Here is a 19,924-nt window from a genome sequence, read left to right on the forward strand (position 1 = left end):
GTGTGTGTGTGTGTGTGTGTGTGTGTGTGTGTGTGTGTGTGTGTGTGTGTGCACGAGGGAGATAAAGAGTGCCATAGGAATATCTGTTGTGGCGATTTTTCTGTGTGTGTGTGTGTTTGTATGACAGAGAGAGAGAAGAAGAAGGAGGAGAAGCGTGTGTGCATGCATACGTGTGTGTGTGTGTGTGTGTGTGTGTGTGTGTGTGTGTGTGTGTGTGTGTGTGTGTGTGTGTGTGTGTGTGTGTGTGCATACGTTTGTGTGTGTGTGTATGTGCGTGTGTGTAGCAGGATGGCTCTGACACGATTTGATGAGGGTCTATGTTGTTCAAGCCGGCCTTGTAGAGAGAAGTTTGTACACTGTAAATGTTTTAGTTCTTCATTCCCCCTCTCTATCTATCTATCTCTCTATCTATCTATCTCTCTTCTTGTATTACTCTGACTCTCCTGTTCCTTCCTGTGGTGTAGCGGCGAGGTGAGTCCTCTAGGGGGCGCACTAGACACTACACAGGACGTGATCCATAAGCTCCCCCTATTCACTACACTACACTACACTACCCACACCCACACACACTAGGGGCAACTGGATTTGAGTTACAACTCTCCAGAACTCCCTTAAAAAAAAACGATTAGTATCTTTTTTTTTTGTTTAATTCATATTCTTGTGATAAAAAAAAATTTGGGGTGGAAAAATAAATACCCCTTCCCTCTGTATGAAAACTGTAGCCATGATGAAGGGTTTTTTTGTTGTGTAAAGTGTTACGTAAATTGTACAATGTTTTGCCATTTTTAGAGACATTTCAAAAAATGTGTTTGGAGTGTTGTTTCTTGCGTTGGTGCATGTGTGCCCGTGCTCGTAGCGAGTGTGTGTTTCCATGGTGATTAACTATTATTATGGTATTTGACTTGGAAGAAGCAAAAAAAAGTGATACATTTGCCATTGAGTTGAGGAGGGTGTGTATGAGTGCTTGCGTGCGTTGGTCACTTTAGAACGAGATGCACCTGTGTGTGGATACGTTACAGAGGGTTAACCCTTTGAGGAGTAAGGAATTTCTAGAGGTTCTTCTAGAATTTTACTGGAACATTCTACAGCTCCTATAGACGTCTGTGTTAAAAATCTCGCAAAGACATTATGACATCATAATGAGAACTCAAAATTTGGGCAAAATTCTAATCACATATTTGTGATGGTACTCCTCAAAGGGTTAAGCAGTTCACCAGTGAGAAACAAACAGGGTAAGAAAAGACGTACAGTATATTCTTTCTACCGTCACAGAGTACTTTGGCGAGGTTCCGACGCCATGCTTTGACGAAAAGACGGTGTTATGATACTTTTACGGGGTTTTCATTCTTTTACTTTTACAGCATGCAGTGACCTTGCTGTCTTGTTCGGACACTCAGTTCTTGACATCATCGTTGCTAACTAAGTTAGCAACTTACTTGGTTGCAATGCAATTTTTAGGCAACTTACCTGGGGGTGCGTTTCTCTACAACGTCATTGCTAACCAAGTTAGCAACTTACTTGTTTGCAATGCCAATTCTCATTGGGAACCAAGGAAGTTGCTAACTGGTTAGCAACGATAATTTCGAGAAACGGAGTCTGGTTAGCAACGACAAGAATCGAGAAACGGACCCCAGGTTAGCAATGATGTTTTTGAGAAACGAGGTGGGCCCTGTTCAAGAAAAGGTTGAGGTGGCTGGTTGCACTGCCATCCTAAGACATTTGCTCTTCTTGTCGTTGCCATTCAATTTTTAAATTAAATCTCCATCAATGCAGTAAATTGACAACAAACATGATTTTATATCTTTATTTGTTGTTGTTGTTGTTGTTGTTCCCCTTCTGTTTCCTGTTGTTTTGGTTTGTGTGGGTGCACTGGGACAGTGGGGCATCTTCGTGTCCTATTTTTTACATCGGGTTTTGTTCCATGTGGTGTAGAATGTTTGGTGGCTTGTTCCCTCCGTGCAGTATTCCGGAATTCTGGTGTTCTTTTCCATGGAGCACTGCCTTGCCTTGGCAGGTCTAAGATGAATGTTGGGACCTTGTTGCCATGGTAGCCAGTGGAAGCCCTCACCACAGTGTTCTACAGTGCATATGTGACTGAGGTGTTCCTGCGCAGTTCGCCCCTCAGGTCTCGAACTCGCCACCTTAGTCAACTCAACAGTTTGGGTATGGGAGGCACTGCACGATACTTCCAGAGAGAGTAGAGAGAGAGAGGTTCCATTGGCCCATTGTTTCCGGGTTCTATTATTGCAATCGGGAGGGGGGGGGGAATCCCCCTTTAGGCAGACCTAGGCAGACCTGAGGACTGTTCTATTCAATGCTAGGACTATTATGACACGCCCCTTTAGGCAGACCGGAACCTGGTCATGTTAGGTGCCCATAGAAACCTATTATGTTGGCATATCTCTATACTTAAAGAATCTCTGACTGAGCTAAAGGACCAGTCCGATAGCTCAGCGCTAACGATACTGCATGAGGCTTTGAGAGGGAAGTTTACACTCTCTGCTCTCTAGTTGGGCTCCATTACACAGACACCATACACATTCTTCTCGTTCAGTCTCAGCTGTCGTCATTATTGTCATTTGTCGTTCTTCGCGAATTTAGCGCTACACAGTTTGTAAACATCAGACACCCCCACCACCCCAGTAAACATTTGGATAGTGTGCGTGTTTGTTTGTGTGTGGGGCCGGTAGCGGGTGAGTTCTCATCGAAGCGCGCGCACACACACACACACACACACACACACACACACACACACATAGATCACAAAACACACTAAGCAAGTGAATAGGGAGGAGATATACTCTATCATGGGCATTTAATATGGCATGAGCTTACTGCAGGATTATAACGTAAAATGACATAAAACCAGAATATTGTTGTAAAAAAAAAAAAAATCACTTAAAAAATACATACAACAAAAAGACAAAATCAAACAAACAAAAAATGTGTTTGGAAAGCAGTGCCTGGTCCAGTCTCAGTGGATTGTTGTTTTTTCTCTCTGTTTTGTAAATAAATGATAGACTTTGTTCTTGTCATTGGTTGAAAAAAAAAGTCCGAAAAGATAACTTGATAACAATGTCATTGGAAACAGAATGTGTGGGGTTCTCTCCCGCTGTGGTTTCCCTTTTTGGGGTTGGATTTCTGTCTTCGTTTTAATTTTTGGCAGTATTGATGTTTGTTTTTCTTTTCTCCTTTTACTTGTTCAACCCCGTAGACAGTTTTGGGAAGGAGAGATCCCATTTGATATTCGGTTGAGGAGATTAATGATTCGTAAATAGATAAATAAATAAATAAATGAATAAATAAATCAATGGATACATAGTGGGCTGTGTGTTTCATTAGGTCGTCATGGCTACATGTTAGCGCAACGTTAGATGACGACAATCGTCAGTTCAGTCGGTGCTTGCTAGCTGCCCAGCAGAAATGCGTTTGTTTGTTCGTTCGTTATGTTTTGTTTGTATTTTGGATCTTGTGGCACTTTTACACCCCCCTCCCCTTCCTTGGCGATCCCCCCCTAAAACCATGGCAACAGGTAGTTTTGAATAACATGGCAACAGCAACGCATCACTTTAGTTAGCATTGCTAGTCAGGTTAGCTAGCTCTCCCAGCAATTGTGTGCGTATGTGCGTGTGCGTGTGTGTGTGTGTGTGTGTGTGTGTGCGCAAGTTCATATGCGGACCCATTCTTATGTGGTCTATTTTAAATCTTGTTTTTGTTTGTTTGTTTTACGAACTTGTGCTTGTTTCCTTTTTTTATTCTGTTTTTTTTTTCTTTGATTATTTTGCCTATTGACTCTAGAATGCATACGCTGTACAGTCATCATGTCAATGTCCAGCCTATTTGTTAGTTTGGTGTTTTCGCTAGTTAGCTGGGAGTCGAGTCCGCAAGAGGCTGCAAGCCAAACTACAGCCTCCTTTCTTTTCTTAAGACCTCTGGCCTCTTTGCCACACCATCGCCCCCTGCCTGTGTGGTGGAGAAAACAATGATGTTTACCCCGCTGTCACCCAGCACAGACTGACCTTTTGACTGAGGGGAGTGTTAACATCCTGATTTCAAAATAAGAGTACGACCTATGAATGGTGTTTATGCAAGATATTGAACAAACACTTGAACGTCACAAGGCTGGAGGCCACAGGAAAAGGTGGGAAGCGGAGGTCTGGCTTGCACCCCTCATCTGTGCCCCTCCTGTGGGGGGTGTGTTTTTTTGCGGAGGGTAGAAGGGGGGGGGGGTTGGGGGGGTGGGGGTTGGTGGGGTAGGGTAATAGAATGTGGTGGTGGTGATCAAGTGGTGGGTGGGTGGGTGAGGGGTAAAACTGCCACAATATGACGATAATGATGATGACGATGATGATGCTAGTGGGGATGGGGATGATGATGATGACGATGATGATGCTAGTGGGGATGGGGATGGGGAAGATGATGAAGAGGAGGAGGAGGACGATGGTGAAATCTGTGTACATACTTGCTCTTCTCTCCTTGTGATTGTTCCAGTTTTAGCCCAGTGTGGTTTTCAAAAGTGGGGGGAAAAGTCGGGCACCCCTGGGGAACACCTGGGGGCCTTGTCATGGTTAAATTTGGGGGAACCCAGTTTGGGGGGATCCCCCATCCCCCATCCCCCATCCCCACCCCACCCCACCCCACCCCTCCCCCGATGTAGGCAGCCTACACTGTTAGACGCTGGCCTCCCCCCCTCTCCAACCACCCCCCCTCCCCCAATGCCATCCTGTACCCCCCCAATGCCATCCTGTACCCAGGATTCAAGTGGATTATTGAGTATTTCCTATGCAAATCTCTTCAACAATAAAATGAGCTATGCTGAAAAAAAAAGTACCCCGAGTGTGTCTGTCTTTGTCTGTGCCTCTAATACAGTGGTTCTCAACCTATGGGTCGGGACCCAGGTTATGGGTAGCCAATGATCCACAGGGGGTCGCGGAGCCCTCTTGAATTTAAGGGGGTTCCTTTTAAATATATATAGCCCATGTTGAATGAATGGCAAAGCATAGATGCATAGAAGCATCAAAATGTAAGTGCTACATTAAACATTTATTCTATATTTGACCAAAGACAAATTGAGGAATAAAATAACTAAAATGAGTTTTCGCGGGAAACAGAGGGTATCCTGTGACTCCCTCTTGTACGGGAGCTCGCATAGTGGGGTCACCAAAGCTTACAATAGTAAAAACAGGGGTCCCTGAAGAAAAAAGTTGAGAACCACTGCTCTAATACACACACTGTGTGTCTTGAAAAGTATCCAATGGGTTTTATGAATACTTATAAGTGAATGAACTAATTGTAAACAAACCTCTTCAAAACAATAAAAAGAGCCATGCTTAAACACACACACACACACACACACACACACACACACACACACACACACACACACACACACACACACACACACACACACATATTTTTTTAGATACAGAGTATGGACAACTAGCCTGATTATCATCGACTTTCAAATCTCTTTGAGACTTGGTCTGACCAAGAGCATAACAATGAGCATTTCCCAAACAACATGTTTGACCCAGCTCCCTTATGGTTGTTTGCTTTCCGACAAAGCGAAAAGAGTTCCCGTATTTTCGGGAACTCAGAAAGTACTTGCATTGCTCTTGACCTCTTGTCCAGCTGGAGGTGTGGGACGAGGTGTAGGTGGGATTGCAACCTGCAACCCTCTGATCTTAGGCATCAGACACATCAAGGCGGAACAGAACAGAAGCGAGACTATTGAGGTCTTTCTGCTTAGATTCGGCCGGTGTGTTCTACTCTGCCTTTCACACCGACAGCATCAGGCGTGCACGGCCAGACCAGTTCAAAATCCCCCCCACAGCCAAAGCTAGCGTGCTACTTAGAGTTCTATTTTCCAAATTCAGCGCGGAGCGGGGCCAGCTCCCGCGCCACTGACGCCAGACTACCGCCGGTTGGTGTGGAAGGACAGATATGTTTCCATGTATTTTCTCCAACGCCGGTAAATATCTCTTCCATCCCGTGACGCTTTACCGCCCTGCTGTGTCAGCGGCCGTAGAGGTGCACGGTGTAAGACTTGTAGTTGTTTATTTCCAGAATTCATGCCACCCATTCACTAATGTTACCTTTTTCATGAATACTTACCACCTCCATCTAATTCTAAGTATTCATTGTAACTGGAAAAATTGCACTTTTGATACATGAAAAGGGGGATCTTCACCATCAAATTCTAAGTATTCATTATTATAATGAATACTTAGAATTTGATGGTGAAGATCCCCCTTTTCATGTTATAATTTGTTATAATTGTTATAATTTATAACTGGGACAAAATGTCATAGTACATGAAAGGGGAGATCTTCTCCATGGTCCGCCATTTTGAATTTCCAGAAATAGCCATTTTTAGCTGCAAAAATGAATGTACTAAGTTGTGCCATACTAGTAAATATTAGTTTATTACTTAGTAAACTTTCATGAAAAGATCAAATTTGGCAGCCCAGTTTCAATGAGCAGCATAGTTGCAGTACCTTTTTTGACCATTTCCTGCACAGAGTACCTTTACGACCACCTCCCATTAGGTCACTATGCAAATGCTCCCTTTTGTCAAGTATCCATTATGAAAAAGTGAAAGCCCATTGGGAAACTCCAACTCCCATTGTCATTGTGACACAGCACTCCACAGCACACAAGTGAACACTGCACACTGCACACAACGAAATTGCATTTATCCCTCACCCGTGCAAGGGGGCAGCCCTCAGTGGCGCCCCATGGGGAGCAGTGCGGTGGGACGGTACCATGCTCAGGGTCCCTCAGTCATGGAGGAGGATGGGGGAGAGCACTGGTTGATTACTCCCCCCACCAACCTGGCGGGTCGGGAGTCGAACTGGCAACCTCTGGGATGCAAGTCTGGCGCCCTAACCGCTCACCCATGACTGCCCATGATTGATCATTAGGGAAAATTTCACTTTTCATAAAGTTAGTAAGAGGAGAATTCTTGCACACCTCCTTGGTCAGGTGCGTAGGAGTGGAACCCCAAAGTCACCAACGTTTAAGTAAAGAAAGCTCCCGCACACTGTTCACATCTGCATGGTCCAATGCAACGCCTCGGTCCACTGACCTTCCTCAAGCAATTCAAACTTTTCATAAAGTCAAATGGGGTTTTGTCCATGTCTGGCATTTTGAATTTCCAGAAACAGACATATTTAGCTGCAAAACGTACGGTACTTTGGGCATGCTAGTAGATATACATACATACATATCAGGGCTTGACATTAACTTTTTCGCTTGCCGGCCACTGTGGCTAGTGGTTCTCCCGAGTCACTAGCCATCCAGCTATTCTACTAGCCACTTTTTTTGTTTGTTTTTTTGGCATGAAGCTTTACATCTAACCTCAGAAAATTAGGTGCTTATAGCAAGAAGACGAGTGCATGGGTTTCTACATGGAAATAAAACAAACAGCTTTTTCTTGAACTTAAAACAAACAATTGATACACAAGGTGCAAAGTGCAGAATATAGGCTTTTCTGATATGTCATACCATAGAATAAGCTACCTGCCAAATTGGCTAGTGACACTGAAATTGTTACCAGCCACAGCCAAGTTTTACCAGCATTTGGCCGGTTGGCAGGTGCCAGTGTCAAGCCCTGATATACATGCTAGTACAGTGATTCTCAACAGGGGTGCCGAGGCACCCTGGGGTGCCGCAGGCCTCTCTAAGGGGTGCCACGGAAACATGGCTGATAAATAAATTTTGTACTATAATACATATTTGTCTAAATTAACAAATGAATGCTTAGTCAGTGGAATCTTTCATCTGCCATTTACGCACAATTAAGTAAGCTGCAACTTAGAACGTAGGTTGTATGACATCTCCAAATGTGTTAATTTTCTAATCTTGTGTGATATCGGATGCGATGCCATGTTACAGCTTGTTGGCTTGGGGTGCCTTGAAATTTTTCATGAATTGAAAGGACGCCTCGCCTAAAAAAAGGTTGAGAAACACTGTGCTAGTAGATAGTCTTTCAGTTAGTAAATATTCATGAAAAGAACACATTTGCCAGTAGGCAGCACACTTTCAATGATCAGCATAGTTGCAATACCTACTGTGACCACCTTTAAAGGTTCTGCCCTGTGTGTCTGTGTTTGTGTATGTGGGCTAGTGTTCAGTGGGATAATTTTTGGTTATGGTTAGAAAAGGTCATATTTATGCTTTATACTCATTCCTTTATTATTATTAGTATAATTTCTATTACTATTATTTATATCTTAATCATGAATATAGCTGCAAACAGCAATGCGTGACCAAGCAGTGAACTTGCCCAAGTCGCCACGGCAACAGAAGGAACTGCAGCGCCCCCTTTGGCCCAAATCTCACCAATGTTGGTGTGCATTCCTTGGAGAGGAGTGTGATCATGTGAACCAAGTTAAGTTTGAATCCGTTAAAAGGCTGCCGAGATATGAGCTGTCATGGGATGGACTAGTGTGTGTGCAAAAAATATCCAGCAGAATCTGACAAATGGTTGCTGAGATATGACCTCACTTCCTGTTTCGCCACTTTTACGACAATTTTGATTGGCTGTCACGGGCAAACTATAATTAAACTACTAATCCCAGAGGTTGCCGGTTCGACTCCCGACCCGCCAGGTTGGTGGGGGGAGTAATCAACCAGTGCTCTCCCCCATCCTCCTCCATGACTGAGGTACCCTGAGCATGGTACCGTCCCACCGCACTGCTCCCCATGGGGCGCCACTGAGGGCTGCCCCCTTGCACGGGTGAGGCATAAATGCAATTTCGTTGTGTGCAGTGTGCAGTGTTCACTTGTGTGCTGTGGAGTGCTGTGTCACAATGACAATGGGAGTTGGAGTTTCCCAATGGGCTTTCACTTCACTTTCAAGAGGTATAAAACAATCTTTGAATACCCTGATGCGTATCAGGCTGAAGATGATCTGTACCTTTTTGCAGGTCATTCTGACAAAAAATGTGGGACAAGTAGCATTGTATTGAATTTTACAAAATTCAAAATGGCGGATTTTCTCCTCTGGGTTGACATGACATCATATAGTGTGTTGGATTCGGCTTGGCCCAAGGATTCTAGTGATGGTAATATATTTTACATCGGGCATATGATTTAAAAGCTACAGGCAAAAATGTCGCTAATATTTTGACCTGTTGGTGGAGCTACAGAGTTTGAGATGGGGATCTGATTTTTTTGTGGGAGGTCATGAAATGGACTACTATGTGTGTAAAGAATCGTAGCTGAAACCGACAAAGGGTTGCTGAGATATGACCTCACTTCCTGCTTTGGCACTTTTACGACAATTTTGATTGGCTGTCATGGCTAAACGATAAAAGATATCCAATGTTCCTTGAGACCCCATATGAAGCTCAGTACAGAGATACGATGTACTGAATTTCGGGCGAAATGGTCAACAATTGTGGGAGAAGTAGCATTTTTATTGAATTTCACAAAAATTGGATAGTTATCCCATATTTGTAGATCAGCTTGAGTGGTAAATTGTTACTCGAAGAATTCCATGTTTGCTTTTGTGATCCTGCTGATGCATGATATTTGTATAAATGTCAATAAAAAATAATCGACATCGAAAACAAAGGTAATTTAGACTGCATGACTTCTATGGCAGTAGGCAGCACAGTTTCAATTATCAGCATAGTTGCAATACCTACTGTGGCCACCATCCATAGGGAGAGCCTATGGGCAGACACAATGTAGTTTCCTACACACACCTACCACCATTTAGGAGTGACATTAAGGCACCACCAGACATAAACCACCAGGACAAGTTTGGTCGTATTTTTGCATTTATTTCTTGAAAATCAAACCAGGCCAGTAAAATGGTTGCCTCCCCCATTCACAATGGTGTCCAAGTAGCTCCTTCCACAGTCTAAGGGAATAAATGGCCGTTCTGCTGAATGGACCATCTGATGCCTTCTGAGGCCGCCCACTTCTCTAAAGTTCTTTCCACATTCAGAGCACTCGTGTGGTTTCTCCCCTGTGTGGATCCTTTTATGGGTCCTCAGTGTGCCCATTTCTCTAAATCTCTTTCCACAGTCAGTACACTGATATGGTTTTTCTCCTGAATGGATCATCTGGTGTGTCTGGAGATGTGCTTTTTGACTAAAGCTCTTTCCACATTGAGAGCACTGAAATGGTTTTTCTCCTGTGTGGATCATCTGGTGTTTCTTGAGATGACGATTTAAGGCAAAGCTCTTTTCACAGTGAGAGCACTGGAATGGCTTTTCCCCTGAATGAATTGCCTGATGGCTCTTCAGACTGCCCATTTCCCTAAAGCTCTTTCCACATTCACACTGAAATGGCTTTTCCCCAGAATGGGTCATCTGATGAGCATTCAAATTGCCTATCGTTATAAACCTCCTTTCACAGTGTGAGCACTGAAATGGTTTCTCCCCTGTATGGATCATCTGGTGTGTCTTAAGAAAGCCCATTTCCCTAAAGGATTTTCCGCAGTGAGAACACTGAAATGGCTTTTCCCCTGTATGGATCATCTGATGGGCCTTGAGCCTTCCCATTTCACGAAACGCCTTTCCACATTGAGGACACTGAAATGGCTTCTCGTCTGAATGTATCATCTGGTGTCTTTTTAGATTACCCATTTGACAAAAACTCTTGCCGCATTGAGAGCATTGAAATGGCTTTTCTCCCGTATGGACCCTCTGGTGGGTCTTGAGAGTGCTCATTTTAGAAAAGCTCTTATCACAGTGTGAGCAATGAAATTGATGCAGCTGTTTAAGATATTTTATTTCTGTGTATCCAACATCCTCTGTATGCCGTCCTCCGTCTCGCTGGGTCATTTGAACACCATCTGCAAATCAAATCAGATATTGTAAGACAAACAGGCTACATCCAAATAAAGGTGCAAAGCATGCATTCTTCTGGAAGTAAGCTGCTAAAATATGATATACTCTACCTCTAATTTTCACAGTCAATACTAACTGATTTGAATTAATACTAACTGATTTAAAACAATCCTAAAGCTGGCGATGTAATCAATTTTCTTATTATTGCACTCATTGTGAGGCTTATTTTTGCTCCAGCAGTAATAATAATGATAATAACGATATTAATTAATAATGATATTTCTGTTTGAGACACTGTTCAAGATTTTTAGTTGTTTATTTCCAGAATCCATGCTACCCATTCAATAATGTTACCTTTTTCATGAATAGTTACCAACACCATCAAATCCTAAGTATTCATTATGACTGGAAAAAAAATGCATTTTTCATACATGGAAAAGGGGGACCTTCTCCATGGTCCGCCATTTTGAATGTCCAGATATAGCCATTTTTAGCTGCAAAAATGACTGTACTTGGGCCATACTAGAAACTTATTTATTATCTATTATTTTAACACTAATAAAAATAATGGAATCGATGCCCTAAGACAGTGCTTCCCAACCTTTTTTGTCCTGCGTACCCCCTTAGCAACTTTTTCATATGATGAGTACCCCCTCGCCCTCATTCAGGCTCTGTTCCTCTATCCCAATGTGACTACACTTAATATATTTTTACGCGTTCCCCTTGAGGTGTGATCGCGTACCCTTAGTGGTACACGTACTCCTGGCCCTATGAAATCGATAGCGTATCGCCATGAAGGCTCTGATATCCCATTTCATACTCACATAACATTAATGTCCACATGAATACTTAGAAATTGATGGTGGTGGAAAACACTCGTAAAAAATGATTTGTGAAAGGACTACATGAATTCTGGAGGTAAACTATTGAAAATAATGACATGATATGTCAAGTATGGCAGTGCAAAGTTTTACCTCCAAGCTAGCAATTAACATTTTGAGAACAGCTGGCGGCTAACTGGTCTCATAGGACTCAATGTTAACTGTTAGCTTAAGGGTAACATTTGCACTGCCATACTCAGAGAACGGTTGAAAGTACAGGAGAAAGGTGACACTCAATCATTTAACTCAAGGAAAGGTGTAAAATAAGCACATTTCAAAAAATGGGACTATCACTTGAAGAAGGGTGAGGTATGTACGAACATCCAGTAAAACAAGTGCTGGATCAAACAAACATGTTGTTGCTGCTCATTGATTTATTCAACACAATGTTTCAACTTCAGGTCACAGGTGTACAAGTCATCAGCTACATTGTGCAGATTTTTATTTCTTCTTTTACACGTCTTTGTTTGACCCAGCACCTGTTTTACTGGATGTGCACGTACTACTTTTGAACATGACATACTTTACCTTTAGTATGCACAGTCCTCTCGGAGCCCTGGTGAGAAGGAAGTGCAGATGACTCGGCCATTTCAGTTTTAATCTCTGGTTCCAACGCAGGATTCTGGCCCACGGTTTGATTTGCTGGTAGATCAGAGCAGGCGAAACCGTTGCAGTCCTCCTCTTCCGGCTCCTCTTTCACTGATGTCAGCAGCTGTGGCGTCATTTTAGAGTGCACTTCTTCATAGCTGATTTTCTCCTCTCCAAATGTGTTGTTCTGATCCAATACTTTGTTTTCAGAACCATCAGAACTTGGGAACCCACCACAGTCCTCAGACTCCTCTTTCACTGATGCCAGCAGCTGTGGCGTCATTTCAGACTGCACTTCTCAGCTAGACTACCTGAGGAATCTTGGCAAATTGTGCACTCCTGTACTTCTGGCTAGACTAGAGAGTTTCCCTGATAAAAAGAAATCTTGTAAAGAATCGTGTACTAGTCCTACTCAACAATGCTCTGAACTGAATTGGAATGTTCAATTGTACTGTGAAAGTCAATACACCACTGCACCATTTAATCTGTAACAGACAATAAAGTTTTTATCTAATCTAATCTTCTCCTCTCCAGATCCGTGGCTTCCTTCGAACGTCCAGAATGAGGTGGCAAAGTGAGTCCAGTCTGTGGTGCTTATATCATGAGCCAAACACTTCCTGTACTCACCACACTGGCCAATCACCTCCCACCAGACCCTTTGGAATGTTAATTAGCGGAGCAAAGCATCATGGGACACCACTCACACCTCTGATGGTGCTCAGGTGCCCACAGCCATTAGGGGGGGGGGGGGACACACCTATGTCTCGAGGGCCGTTTGCAGCCCTTGAGGCTGTTTTATCTGGCCCCCGATATATAATTTGAATGTTATACAGCTTCACAGGAAATATGACATATTTTATAAAGGAATCTTAGGAAATACATGTGCAATACAATTAAGTTATATTCAGGGGACTAGAGAAGATGGGGTCTGTTTTAAAGGTGGCCTCCTTCAATATAGGCCTAAAGTGCAGCGAGAGCTTGGGTTCATAGTGCGGCCCTCGGAGGAGGAGGAGGAGAGCTTGGGTTCATAGTGCGGCCCTCGGAGGACTTTTACGGTCTCGGATGAATTTGAAGTGGCCAGTGCTTAATTTGAGGGGGAGCTAGCTCCGGAACCTCAGATGAGAGCTCCGGAACCGTGGATGGAACCTCAGGGGGGGAGCCACCCATCCTCTGTGCTCCGGGATCTCCTGCTTGACAAATTAAGCACTGGACTGAAAAAGTTTCCCTACCCCTGCATTAGGGGGTTAGGTGTAGAGTGACTTTGGTAAAGCGGATCTTATTTTTTGAAAAAAGGTTCGCATACTCCTTTGGAATTTTTCTTCTTTAAGTTATTTTTTCTTCTTTGAGGAACACAGAGAGGTCGAAACGTCATTGCCAATGAATGAATGAATAAAAAGAAGAAAAAATCCAAAGGAGTGTGCGAAACTTTTTTCAAAAAATACATAATCTTTTTGTTCAGCACCAGGGATTGACAGTAACTCTCTAAAAGTGGATCTCATTACCTTCATTGTTTCAATTCATTTTTATTTTATTTTAGACGATGTGTGTCATTGAACCAGTTGTTTTATGCCACTAACCGGCTACCTACATACATGGCTCTAAATTAACACCAGCCAATTGGCCAAATGCTGGTGAAATTTCAGTTTGTCTGGAAGAAGATACCAACTTACTAGCCACTTTGACCCATTAGTGACTGTGTGCTTGGCTAGTAAGATAAACATCTACTAGCCATTTTGGCTTGTGATGAAAAAAATCTCATTTAGAGCCCTGCCTACATATAATTATTTTTGAAAGGCAAATGTTTACTATTGCCTGCGCCTGAGTTTGGATTGCTCTGGGGTATGTTGATATATGCATGGCAGCATGTCGCTCAAAACTAAGCGAAAATGAAAAGATTGCGATTGCGAAGGATTTTTTTGCAGAATGTGCAAGTGTTGTCTTGCAAAATCTGCAATCCATTGCTTCACAAAACAGATAAAGTGGCTAAATGTCTTTTCCAACGAACAAGAGAAACTTTCAGAGCTGAATTCTGTTTTCTACATTCAGAAGTGAATTGTTCAAAAGGCCACAAATTCCTCAGATATTACCAGGGGAAAGCGTAGTTGTGTTAGCAGTTAGCAACTTGGGTAGTTGCCAATGGGGAATGGTATTGGAACCAACAATGTAGCTACTGTAGTTAGCAACTACGCTTTCGAGAAATGCACCCCAGATGTGTAAGGTATAATTTAAAGCTGATCTAAAATCTGAAATCTGAATTAATTAACTCAATGAGTGTCTGGTCCTACTTGTGACCTGTTCTCATGTGACTTGAAACACATTACATTACATTTAGCTGACACTTTTATCAAAAGACAGTTTGCCATCCCCAATAAACACTCTACTTAATGTTAATAACAATCTTAAGCTAGCATTCCATGCATTCTGCATCATATTGTTGTTATGCTCCATGTGAGGAGCTGCCACGGGTAATGTGCTAATTGGCTTGTGATTAGCAGTGAAACAACAGCCCAGTGAATGGCCCCCCTTTATTATCATACGGGTAACAGTGAAACTACTCCTCCACAGAGACGCTAATGGCCTCTTGAAAACATATGAGTAGCAGTGAAACTACTCTTGCACATGTCTATGTTAACTTAATGGACATCTGATTGTCCTGTATCATCATGAGTTCTGTGGAGATTCCTCTCGCTCTAGTCTCAGCGGGTGATTCATGTAGCCAGGCTGTGCCCTCCTAGTGACGCAACACTGTCAGCATTGCAACTAGTCAGATCAAGAGCAATGCAAGTACTTTCTGAGTTCCTGCAAATACGGGAACTCCTTTCACTTTGTCGGGAAGCAAACAACCATAAGCAAACCAAGGTAGGCGGGTCAACCATGCCATTTGGGAAATGTTAATTGTTATGCTCTTGGTCAGACCAAGTCTCGAAGAGATTTGAATGTCGATGATAATCAGGCTAGGTGACGCTACCACTGTAGACATTACCATTCTGATAACATTGCATCTTAGATCTGAAAACATTGCATCTTTTGTGTTATTTTGACAATGGGTTGGAGGGGGGGTGTTGCAAATAAATTCTCTAAATGACAATATTTTAATTCGTAATTCAGACGAAATGTTGTGTGTAGTTCATAGAATAAAACAACAATGTTTGCTTTAATCAAACATGTACTTATCCAAAGTAAAATCAGAAAAGTTTGAAGTTGTCTCTCAATTTATTCCTCATATTTAGGAAATTTTTTGACAATATTTTCATTCGTTATTGAGACGAAATGTTGTGTGTAGTTCATAGAATAAAACAACAATGTTTGCTTTAATCAAACATGTACTTATCCAAAGTAAAATCAGAAAAGTTTGAAGTTGTCTCTCAATTTATTCCTCATATTTAGGAAATTTTTGTGTTCGTGTTATCTTTTCATAGTGAAAAGTCCACACACTTAGAATCCTTTTTGTTGTATTTTATTATTTCATGGCAGGATTACGTTTCGACCTCCACAGTCTTCAGAATCTGATGAAGACTGTTGAGGTCGAAACTTAATCCCCTTGGACTGGGAGACTGGTCTCTTGGTCCAGCGGTATTGTACTGTGTCTCCCATTGCCGGACTATTGTAGTTGACGAGGTCGCAGGTTCGATCCCCGAGGGGGATGAACAAGTGCTAGATGACCTCCGTCACAGATGCCACTAGGCTAGTTAATGGGACATGCCACTATTTGCATGTTGCTAAGCTAGTGAAAGTCAATGGATCCATGTAGCATGCTACAATGCTACACGGATCCATTGACTTTCACTAGCTTAGCGACATATTCCCTCTTTTAACTTGTCTTAAAGCAAGACAACGGCTTACATGAAAAATAGGACACTTTACCACCTTTATAAACCCCAGCCAACGATTTTAACTGTATTAAGCCCCAAAATAGTGGCATACCCCTTTAATGGGACATAGTGGGTATTTCTCAAAAGGAAGTGTTCTAGGCTTGCTAGTAGTGATGGCAAAATGAAGCTTTTGGAAGCTATAAACTAAAGCTTTCATTGGAATTGATGTGAAAAAATGGTTCGAGCTTTGAACCGCTTCAAACTTTATGATGACATCTGCTGGCAAAAACGTTGAATTGCAGTTTTAACCAAAAGTCGATGAAATAAATAAATGTATTATTGAAAAGGGAAAAAAAACGATTTTCTTCACCTTTGCTTTTTGATTAGGCTACAGGTTAATGGCTTGCATTGTGTATTGTAGTCACTGAACTGTGAAAATAGAGTATACTCATGGGCATCTTTGCCACTTTGCCACGTTACATTTCAATTAACTGGAATAGTTTATCCTGAAAACCCGTAATTTTAAGACAGATCACTAGAACTGTTAACTAGAGGTCACTGTTTAATAAATTGCAGACTTAGCCCACTACATGGATTTAGAGTAAGGATCGAACTCGTAACCTGTTGAGTGAGAGAGCAGCACCGACGCCACAGGTCAGTCTTCTCGATGGAAACAAAAAACAAGTGATTTAAAACAGTTGGTGATGGGCGGACTTGCACAAATCACTGTATAATGGCGTTTTACTTTTAACTGCTACATTTTAAAAGGGCAAATTACAGTAGCCGTAGAGCACACTTTCCATAATTCTGCTTTTATGGCACTGCATTGAATTATTCCGACAAGAATCCTGCAATCGCACACAACTCTTGAAGCAACTTTGACCCTCATGCTTCAATGCGCAACCCTTTCGATTCCATCTCGAATAATCACGTGACTTTTGAAGCTTCAAACATCACTAATCATGAGATCAATGCACAACGAATCAAGCTCCAATAAGAGCTTTGGCTTTTGTTTTTTTCAATTACTCGAAACACGCTCCGAAGCAGGAGAGTCAGAGGGCCATCGCTACTTGCTAGGACATGTGAGGTCCATTTTTCGCAGATTTCACCCAAGAGTATCCAATCACGAGTTCTAAGTGTAATTAAAACTTGAATACACCGGGCGCAAATGGGCGTTACTTGTCCTAGCAAGGCTAGAACCAGAGATACTCTAGACAGAGATACGTCATTTTGTTTCTTTTCCGGTATCCACTTTATGTCGGGTGAACGCCCCTTTAGGAGATCTTCGGTTAGGAGACCTTCGGAGTCCTGAGGTTGAGAATAAATGAAGTCCCCTTAGTGCTGTAGATGGCGGTAGCGCACGTCTTGTGCAAACACCTCAAAAAGAGAAGAAGAAGGGGGGGGACAACGCCCCCTTAGGAGAGCTAACTTGAGCACATGCTTTTGCATTGAGTGGGCGTGTTTTGCGATATCTTGCTCTTATCCAGTATTTTTGATATTTTTGATAACACTTCACTTTGAGAAACACTATGTTGCTGTCGACCAACATTGACGAAGCACGTGAATGAGAACTTGTTGTCACGATGTGGGTGTTAAATGAAGTGAAGTTCTGAAGTGGGGACCTGCGCAAACTTGTGTAGAGGTGTGAAATAAGACTTAAATACACACGTGAGTGAGTTGGTGACCAACCAGTTCATGGGCGCGTGACCTCGGAGGCGGTCTGCAGACGAGCGTTGAAGGGGATAAGCAGCTGCAGAGGTTGCAAGATCTGACTGTAGTCACATTCATCCCGTGATAGTTTGACACCATGTGACATGTCACCTCGTCAACGCAACATCACCGAAATGTTGAAGTTTGACAGGAAATCTAACCGTCATTCAACTTTTTGAGCCAGAATGCATAGCTGTCTAAATGCGCATACAGACGTTGCGGCAGAGAGAGTAGAGAGAGAGAGGTTCCATTGGTCCATTGTTAACGGGTTCTATTATTGCAAGGGGGAGGGGGAGGAATCCCCCTTTAGGCAGACCTAGGCAGACCTAAGGACTGTTCTATTCAATGCGAGGAGTATTATGACACGCCCCTTTGGGCAGACCGGAACCTGGTCATGTTAGGTGCCCATAGCAACCTATTACATTGGCATATCTCTATACTTAAAGAATCTCTAGTTGCGGTATCTCGATCGCACTTACTCTCAGTCTGTTGTCCTCCATAAGGGGGGGGGGGGGGGGGGGTTCTTTCACGAACAAAGTACCCGGATGGCCGGCGGTTATACATACAGTATGTCTGGTCTCGTGAATGTCCTCTCTCACAATTGACCCGTTTAGAAGTCACCTAATCACAGACTGCGCACTCATTGTTGACCCAAACACAGACATACACACACACACACACACACAGACACACACACACACACACACACACACACACACACACAGACACACACACACACACACACACAGACACAGACAGTGCAGACCCTAAAGACAGAAGACCCGGCGTCTTGAAGCGTGTACGTTTCTTCAATCTTCAATCTTCAGGTTTTTGTTGCCTGATTCAGTGTGCAACTTGGTGTTGTATTGAGTAAAGGAGATGCCTGTCATAGGTCTGACATGAACCCATTACTTATGATACAATGATCAATTTTGAAGGGATGCAAGGATGTGTATTTGAAGGGTTTATTTGCAAAATGGTGTATCTCCATTTTGTAGAATGTTGGGATTTTTTTTTTGACATTTTCTATTGGGCATTCCATTGCACTGCATTGCAAAATGGATTTTATATAGGTTTAAAAAGTATGTTCCCAAAGTATTTGAGTGGCAAGAATTCACACATAGGTGAAAGGACCTCTGAACAGTCATTTTCAATAATAAAATGCAACATTAAAAAAATGGTGGATACACCGTTTTTGCAAATAAACCCTTCATTTCATTTTTCTGCATAGTAAGAGCACCTAAGCGCCCAATCTCTGTGCGACTATCTATGACTTATGATAGGCCCAGCCACTATGGACCTTACGCATCTAAGAATCCTAGTCCTAACCTACGTTGACCTTATGACTCTACAATCTCTGTCTATCTCTTCTTCCTCTGCCTTCCTGCTATTTCTGCCTCTCCTCTATACCTCTCCTTTTAAATCCATCTCTAACAATGATGTTTTTTCCCATTTGTTAAGCACTTTGAGTTACATGCCTTGTATGACACAGTGCTATAAATACAATTATTATTATTATTATTAGTAGTAGTAATAATGGGAGCCAGAGACATGCATGTGTCATTTGGCCTGTACTGCATCAGTTACTCTCTTCTGTTATGCCACTTATTTGATCTTTACGCCATCACTTTAAAGGGACACTGTGTGAGATTTTTAGTTGTTTATTTCCAGAATTCATGCTGCCCATTCACTAATGTTACCTTTTTCATGGATACTTACCACCACCATCAAATTCTAAGTATTCATTATGACTGGAAAATGTTCACTTTTCATACATGAAAAGGGGGATCTTCTCCATGGTCCGCCATTTTGAATTTCCAAAAATAGACATTTTTAGCTGCAAAAATTACTGTACTTGGACCATACAAGAAAATATTAGTTTATTACTTAGCAAACTTTCATGTAAAGATAACATTTGGCAATAGGCAGCCCAGTTTCAATGAGCAGCATAGTTGCAGTACCCTTTTTGACCATTTCCTGCACAGTGTCCCTTTAAACCGTACAAAGGCCCCTGCAAGCATCTGATATGCTAGTCATGCTGATTACAGTTGTGCTGAACACTTCAAACTCAAAATTAGTTCATTAGTCAATCTCTCATTAGTTCATTCACCTTGGCCTTTATTTTTTT

General features: G+C 42.4%; 1 protein-coding gene across 1 annotated transcript; it reads right to left on the bottom strand.

The window, feature by feature from the left end:
- Positions 1 to 9,803: 9,803 nt before the first annotated feature.
- On the bottom strand, positions 9,804 to 12,817 carry LOC134443986 (zinc finger protein OZF-like). Its single transcript, XM_063193483.1, has 2 exons — positions 12,215 to 12,817; positions 9,804 to 10,810 (listed from the first exon to the last, which is right to left on the bottom strand). The coding sequence occupies exons 1-2, from the start codon at positions 12,555 to 12,557 to the stop codon at positions 9,804 to 9,806; spliced, it is 1,350 nt and encodes a 449-aa protein (XP_063049553.1). The 5' UTR covers positions 12,558 to 12,817.
- Between the last annotated feature and the right edge of the window lie 7,107 nt (positions 12,818 to 19,924).

Source organism: Engraulis encrasicolus, unplaced genomic scaffold (genome assembly GCF_034702125.1).
Source record: "Engraulis encrasicolus isolate BLACKSEA-1 unplaced genomic scaffold, IST_EnEncr_1.0 scaffold_41_np1212, whole genome shotgun sequence".
In the NCBI taxonomy this organism is placed as follows: Eukaryota; Metazoa; Chordata; class Actinopteri; order Clupeiformes; family Engraulidae; genus Engraulis; species Engraulis encrasicolus.

Coding starts and splice junctions, on each gene's coding strand:
- LOC134443986 (XM_063193483.1), bottom strand. CDS start 12,557: ATGACGCCACAGCTGCTGGCATCAGTGAAAGAGGAGTCTGAGGACTGT. Junction 10,811..12,214: donor GAGGACTGTGCATACTAAAG/GTAAAGTATGTC, acceptor TTTGATTTGCAG/ATGGTGTTCAAATGACCCAG.